This window comes from Barbus barbus, assembly GCF_936440315.1.
Source record: "Barbus barbus genome assembly, chromosome: 14".
Classification (NCBI taxonomy): domain Eukaryota; kingdom Metazoa; phylum Chordata; class Actinopteri; order Cypriniformes; family Cyprinidae; genus Barbus; species Barbus barbus.
In genome coordinates, this window is record NC_136742.1 from 19,500,646 (window position 1) to 19,508,705 (window position 8,060).

At 39.9% G+C, this 8,060-nt stretch overlaps 1 protein-coding gene across 1 annotated transcript; it reads right to left on the reverse strand.

Moving 5' to 3' along the window:
- Positions 1-1,223: 1,223 nt before the first annotated feature.
- On the reverse strand, positions 1,224-6,205 carry LOC306880236 (Krueppel-like factor 11). The gene is made up of 4 exons (XM_079433616.1): positions 5,972-6,205; positions 4,810-5,055; positions 3,063-3,933; positions 1,224-2,976 (listed from the first exon to the last, which is right to left on the reverse strand). Exons 1-4 carry the CDS (start codon positions 5,999-6,001, stop codon positions 2,690-2,692), a joined length of 1,434 nt encoding a protein of 477 aa, XP_079289742.1. The 5' UTR covers positions 6,002-6,205; the 3' UTR covers positions 1,224-2,689.
- Positions 6,206-8,060: the final 1,855 nt, after the last annotated feature.

The window sequence follows — 8,060 nt, forward strand, 5'->3', positions numbered from 1 at the left end:
GTCAATGGGGTACATTGAATGCCGACATTCAGATCAAAATTTGACATACATTTTGATATGAGCCAATAATCAATACGAGATTGTCTTGAACCACTTTTATTGGCCCAAGTAAACTCTAAATTGTTAGGGAATCTCTCTCTCCAAATGTCCACCAATTCAAACTTATCTATTAGGTCTAATAGTGCAGGACAAGAACAAGCGGTCCTTTTTGGAGGATATCTGTCCAAAAAATTATTAAATGACACATTAAAGTTATTAGACCAATATGTAAGCTTCTCATCTAATTTGTTAAAAAAAAATCATTATCCAAAGAATTATTGTACCCATATATATTTCCGAGAATTATAGTTTGTTAGTTAAGTGAAATTACTAATAAATGAAAATAACCTAAGCTATCCGATTCTGACCCTAATACTGTATATCCCCACCAAATTTGTTTCTCAAAATGCATACACCAGCGGAGTCTTCAGTGCCATGTGAACTCCAAATATCGTTACCCCACTGAGATTTACACCATTTGTAATCATAGTTACATTCCTGAAGAAAACAGAAATCAAATCAGATTTGTGTTTTTTAGCAAACAACAAAAAAAGAGCTTTTCGTTTGACACTATCCCTGAGGCCCCTGGCATTAAAGGATATTAAAGACAATGACATGAACCACGAACAATATAGAAAAGAAAAGAAAGTTTGAGTGAACCAAAAGAGTACACTCGTTCAATCACTATCCTCCAAAAAGAGCAACAACCACAACCTGGGAATAAGGTGTTCAGATTTCAGGTGTATCGGGTGAAAGCGTGAACTCAGCCTGTCCAACAACTGCATCCAATTCAGCGTTTATAGTTCTCCATGCATAGCTGTGCATTATCCTCCATATTTGCAAGTCAGTACAGCAATTTATAGCCAAAGCACATGGGTTATTATTAGCGACTAGCTGGCAAAAGAGTCTTCAGTAAAGCTCGAATAGCAAAAAAATGCAACGGAAAAAAAGATAATTAAAGGAGGCTACTTAACTCGTAATATAAACTGTATCTTCCAGTTAGTTCTGAACATGAACTGCTCTAAACAACCCGGTATCTGAAGAAAGTTTTTAAGAGTAAAGGCTATGTAATGATTGTATTGTTTTCCTTTTCTACGTTGTGTAACGCTTGTTTATATTACGTGTACGTTTTTTTGTTGTATAATTTCTCAATTTAATCCGTTTTAAGTGTTTTTTTTTTTTTTAGATTAAGCAGTGTGTAATGGCTTAAAATGTTTTTTAAATATATTACTGAGGTCTCAAACTCAGCTCAATAAAAATATCAGAAGTAACAAATAAAACAAATTATATATTCTTACTACAAATGTTTATTATTAAATAATGAATATTGCAGGTAGTATCGCATACAGGAATACTCTCCAATTAACAGAAGTAACGTCAATAACATTTATTCATATATCAACAATAAATGCAAATTTGAATACACATTACATTCATATAGATAGATATATTTATATACAACTATGGGCCTTTATCACACTTCCGTGTTCGAAAAGCGGAAGATTCAAATAGTAGCGTAAAAGAACTTCTATCAATGGCTGCGCCCATAGCACGGCATTGTTGTGGATTATATATGTAGAATTCAGCACATATATGTCTTCTAAAGACACCAATCTCAGTTTACAACAATTAATTGAGAATTATGAAACGAAGGGATGTGTTGTCACGATTTCGTGACTTAAACAGGAGCGCGCGAGCCATACTGTATGTGTATAGGCAATTCTTCAGCTACAAACAACATATCACATTAATAAGCATTAGAATTAGCCAAAGCTTAAAACATTAATTACAACTAAAGGCTGTATAGAATGATTAAATTAAAGGTTTAGGGCAAACTTGTTGTATTAAACATAATGCTCACATTTTTTCAGGCGCTGACTTTGATGCAATCCTCTACAATTGCATCAAATTGAAGTTGTTCAAATAAAGAAATATTTCCAGCCCATAGACTATAATTAAAAATAAGTTTGATCATCTTAATCGAGTTATATTCTCCGTGATTGTATGCAACGACTGAATATCGTTATACTGTGAACAAGGGCGTGAAGGTTAATCACAATGAATATAATTAAAAATAAACAAAATAATATTAAAAATAAAATTGAATCAGTCCGAGTATTCCTCAGTAACTTGAGCTGCGTGCTCTTCATTAATCTGACTGGCAGCGGCTAATGTTACACATTAAAATGAAGGATGACATGATAAATGGTCTGGAATCGGTATAAATACGCAGTTTTAACGTTGACGTTTATTGCGTCAATGTTCAACTAAACTAAATTAGTTTCATTTTCTTCACAAAACTGGAGTCTGTCCATTGACAATAAAGCAGGCAGAAATTCCTTTACGCTACTAATCGGAGCCGGATGTGACGACACGCGGACTGTGATAAAGGCCTATACAACAGTAAAGAGTAAGTAACAGATGAACTGATGCAAAGACTTTGGCAAAGGGAGTAAATACATATTGGGAGACATAACTTATATAAAAGTAAACAAGAATTCCTTATAAACAACCATGATTAAAATAAAAATCCAGTGCAATGTCACATTGTTTTATGTACATGGATGTGTAGCAGCCTTGGTTTTCTTGTATTTCCCCTGTTAAATGGTCAGTGGGATATTGTCCTGAGGTGAGTGGTCTGAGTCTTAACCTAGTTTGAGGCAGGAAGAAGCACACTAAGGGGCATGGAAGATGGTGCTTGGGAAGTGGCCATTTTGTTCACATCGCGAACTTCGTTAGGCCACGCTGTGGACCTCTTGGTTGTCATGTGACGTCGTGCGTGTTTGGTCAGGTGGTCACTTCGCATGAACCGACGCTCGCAGACAGGACAGACGAACTTCTTTTCACCCGTGTGTGTCCGGCGATGCCTGGACAGTTCATCTGAACGGGCAAATTTTTTGTCACACCCTTCCCAATGGCAACTGAAAGGCTTCTCACCTGAGATACAGATAAAGAAGATCAACAACCATATTTTATGGGTGCAGCAACCTATTGCAACAAAAACATGCCAGATAGATACAAACCTGTATGGGTTCTCAAATGAGCCTTCAAATGGGAACTTTTGAAGTAAGTCTTCTTGCATCCTTGGAAGTTGCAGACGTAGTTCCGCCTGCGTGAGAAGTCAGATTGTGTCACTCCGCCACTTTGACCTGAGGGCACGTAGACTGGAGCGGGTGCCAAAGGCAGGAGCTTTGTGTTCCCAAGCGTAACAATGCTCTGCTGGCAGGTGGAGGATTGGGATACCTGAGACTGCGGGACGACAAACATCACAGTGCCCTGAGCCACAGGTGAGCCCACCAGAAGAGGTTGAGAATGTGGAAGAATGGGCTTCGACCCTGAGGCCTGCATCTGAACTGGAGTCTGAACAAATGCGGAGATGATTCCAGTCTGCCCATTAACAGGAAACACCTGACAGAGCATCGGCGGGCTGGATATGGGCGACTGCGGAACGGCAGACAGTGATGTTGGGATAGCAATGCCCATGGAGTGAGGAGAAGGGGAGGTTCTCTCTGTTTCTGCAGTGTCACATGGGTTACTGCAGCTTTGCAGTTCTGCTGTGAGGTTGGCAATTGGCTCTGTGTGCTGTAGAGGGATTTCTGAGGAACATGGCTTCACCTGCCCTGTGGTCTGAGATGGAATGTTGTGGTCCACGGATCTGTCCGCGGTGTGCCGTATAACGCTGGTGGCTCTGCGAAGTGAGGGTTGTTCTGTCTGTGGAGCTGGGTTGAGCAGGACTGTGGTGCTGGGTTGTAAGTTGACGTGACATGCAGCCCTGTTGGTTAAGGCTGAGCATAGTCTGGGATGTGGTTTGAGACCTGAGCAGGCCACTGAGGTACTGAGAACCGCTGTGCCTGAAGTTTCCGCAAAGCTTGGGCTGTGGGGAGGGGTCATGCACTGTTGGAGAGAAGAGATTTGCATTGAGCATTGGGAATTGCCTTTAATTGACTACACAAAATCTACCCAGATTGACGCTAGTTGCCAAAAGTCACAGTCAGTCAGATTTTGGCCAGTCGGAGTTGACCGATTTTACAGAAAATCAAATTAGTGTGATGGGCACAGACTCTGATTTTTTTAGCTTCAGACTAAGAGTCCATCCAGTTGGAGGATATCAAATATATTATTTGTGCCAATTATAGAACATGTTGTTTTCATTTTAATGCATCTCTTAGTTTCTGTGTGAGTTTGTAGTATTTGTAATGATTTCATAGTCCCCTATGATGTCCAGTTTTTCTCTGCAACCATTTTCAAAGTCGGCAAGTGTATGATGCCTAGTGTTTTAAAATCTGTTTTGATTTTGTGAAGTGAAGTGAAGTGACATTCAGCCAAGTATGGTGACCCATACTCGGAATTCGTGCTCTGCATTTAACCCATCCAACGTGCACACACACAGCAGTGAACACACACACACCGTGAACATACACCCGGAGCAGTTGGGGGTTCGGTGCCTTGCTCAAGGGCACCTCAGTCGTGGTATTGAGGGTGGAGAGAGCGCTGGACATTCACTCCCCCCACCTACAATTCCTGCCGGTCGGGGACTCGAACCCGCAACCTTTGGATTACAAGTCCGACTCTCTAACCATTAGGCCACGACTTCCCCAAAAGTCATGTAGTGTATTCTTGCCATGAACAACACTATACTACACTTTCAAGATGATTTAGGCCATAAGAGCTTTCGCTTCAGCAGCATCCCAAAGCCTTTTTTGGAAATATGTATTTATAATGCTCATTAAGAACTAGAACACAGTCCATTTTCTTTAAAGAGTCACTCACCAGTGACGAGAGGGAGACCAGGTCTTTAGGGGACTCGTTGGGTTCAGTCTGCAAAGGGAGAGAATCGCAAGAGTCTGAGGTGGGCGTCAGTGGGCGAGGTTTGTGCGTCCTCTGGACCCAGGAGCTCATGCAAACCAAAGCCTCTGCAGCCTCTAGGTCATTGTATTCCAGAGTGGAGGAGCAGGACTTCTCACTGTCATGCCTGTTTCTCTCCATCATTGCCTCACAGATGTCCACAAGACTGGACTACGGATTGGAAAAAAGCACATTTGTCATTTTAATGTCACAGGTTGGTTGTTGAGCTACAATAATATTAGTTGACACGATCACTGAATGAAATGTACTCAATGTAATTGCATGATAGACAATAAAAGTGGCAAAATGTTGTTTGTCTTGCATCTGCTGTAAATAGCTTCTGCCATTAATAAGCAAAGAAAGGGGACCCAGTACTGGTCGACTACACCCACCTAGAGCCGTGCATAGCGTTAACCATGATCTGCTGGGAACCTCCCATTACCAAATATAGATTTAAGAGTGACGTGCACCCAACCAAAGCGCCATGTGAGTGTGCCATGCAAAAAGTATCATCCAAGCGTGGTAAACCATATCAAGGCATATTGCATTAATGTTACTCACAACGGAGCCTTTATGTTATACCAAAAATGATAAAGCAATGCACAACGTTGTTGATGAAATAACACAAACAAACAATGCATTCTAAAATAACTGACAATTTACAACAAAAATGAAATGGGAGAAAAATGTTCGCAAACTCAAGTATGTTAAAGGTTCAGATAAGATCGCTAGCAAATTAAAATATATAGATATATGACAACAGTTTGAACGTAAAGTAGCACTGCAGCTTAATGCAGGAGGGAAATGCACAACAATGATTGCGGCAAACGGTTCGTCATGACTTAATTTAATTAAAGCAGTGTAACACAAAGAATGTTGCAAGTGTCAAGAACATCAAATATGTTTCTATGCGTGTAAACAGAAATTATAAACATTGCTGTGTTCAAAGTCAACTGTTCTCCGTCAATGAGCATGACATTATTTTATATGGGTCGCAATTTACAGCAAAAGCGGATGTCATTAGTGGGTCAATGCGCAAAACCTAAAAAGTAGCAATAAAACCACTTTGGCAATAAAATCAACTCACCCGGCCGGAGTCAGAAGCGAAATTCAGCATATGTGTAGGTCTATGAAAAGCACCGGGAAGAAAGCTGTAATAGCAACGAAGCCTGTGCACATAAGTCTAACCACTTTTTACAGCAAGGTTCAACCTCAGCTGAGTGAATCAGAAGCGCAAAAAAACAACAGAAAGAAAAAAAACAAACAAAATTCAGAGCACTCTGGCGGGTGGTAACATGTTACCAATCAAAAACAAAGGTGTAGCAGGAACGGACCTATGGGAAAGCAGACAGCGCGTGATCAGTACGTGATCGCTCGCTGATTGGCTGAAACGGGGTGCGTGGCTGTTGGGGGGCGTTACAGAGGAGTCAGCGGTGTCAGAGTAAACCCGGTGAACCCGGTGCTGGAGAACTGGGGGAAAGGTCGGCGCGGAGAACCGGCGGAATCGTGAGATGCTCGCACGCGTCTGGCTATAGCTGTGCCAGTGGAGTGTGGCATGCGAGAGTCCACACTGAAGTACGAGATCCAACGCCTGTGTTCAAAACAAAGAAGCGAAACATAAAATATGGCTGTTATTTGTTTTGAATAGATGGATTGTATTGCTTTTATAATATAAACTCTGGTTATGAATGTTTAGTAGCCTCCCGCGACTGGTGCACAAAGGGGAGACGGGGACACGATGAGGTGCTACTTATGAAAGTAACAGCCTATAATGGAAATAATAAATAATAGCTCTGTATTAATAATGATACAACAATAATAGTGCCTATATAACAATGTAATATCGAATTCATTTACATATTCACTTCGCCTTTTTGACGAAAATAAACACTTTTAGAAATATAGTAGTCTATTTTGTAAGAGGATGCGTGTTTTATGTCTTCTCACAAAGACAGTTGTCACGAGTGGTCCGGAAATCATTGCATCTCCGCATCACGTACGTACACAGACCAGGTTTTAATGAACTAAACTGAACTCAGAAACCTCTGCTTTCTGTGAAAGAATCCAGGGCGGAGTCTATGAGTGTGCTGCATCTCTTTGCTGTAGCTACACTAACCTTGATGTGTCTCTGTCTTTGTGTTTTTGTCGTGATAATTAGTTGTTTCTACACTAAAAAGATTAGTGAGAACAGGTGTAAATGTGTGCAAATCATATATATTCTAACTGTGTGTCCCTGCAGGAGGGCTGTGATTTTGCTGGTCTGTCTGGATGAGTAGAGCTGAGCAGACAAAAGGCTTCATCAGACGCCCCCTCCTCTTCAGAGATTCAGATATCCAGTGAAAAAGACAGAGGAGATTGTATTTCTCTGTCTGTGATGTGTCATACAGCTGAGGAAAACATTTGCTGTCCTTGGAAAATCTCTGTAATCATTAATGTTGGTTACAGAACAAAATTGACACATGAACAAAGGTAAATATTATGTCCTATTAAACAGCAATATTTAATTCTATATAAATAGGAGGTTTGCCAAATTTGACTGATTATAAAGACTGAACCTCTGCCATAGATCTGATCATATTTGGTAATCCAATGGCACAGATTTACTTTAGCTAAACTAACACATTAACAACAAAAGAGGATTTTTGTTAGAGGAGCACATTTCTTTATGGGTGTAGAAGGCAACATCTGATTTTGATTCATAATTGTTACATTTTGAATGCAGGATTGGAATGTTTCTGTTGTTTTTAAATCTGATAAAAGTGGTGTTGTGGGAGTCACAAGTTAAGAAAAAAGAGAGAAAGGTCTTTATACTGCACAGATGATTTCATGTAAGCCTCATAGCAAGATCTGTTAAAAAAAGCAAAACACTGAGACTGACAGGACAGCAAATCTACTGTGTTTATGTTACAATGAAACATGAAAACATTCTGTCAAAAGTAACTGGATATACACTACCGATAATTAAATGTTTGGTGTCTTTTGTTCAACAACACTGCATTTATTTGATCAAGTGTGCAGTAAAAACATTAATATTGTGAAATATTATTAAAATCTAAGAGGATAAATAAAATAAAGGTGCTTAAAAGGTTCTTCACAGCAATCCCATAGAAGACAGTCAAAGGTTTTTTAAAGAACCATCTCTTTCTTACCTTTTTATAATCCGAAGAACCTTTTTT

Coding starts and splice junctions, on each gene's coding strand:
- LOC306880236 (XM_079433616.1), bottom strand. CDS start 6,001: ATGCTGAATTTCGCTTCTGACTCCGGCCGG. Junction 5,056..5,971: donor TCGCTTCTGACTCCGGCCGG/GTGAGTTGATTT, acceptor TCCAATCCGTAG/TCCAGTCTTGTGGACATCTG. Junction 2,977..3,062: donor TCATTTGAGAACCCATACAG/GTTTGTATCTAT, acceptor TCTGTATCTCAG/GTGAGAAGCCTTTCAGTTGC.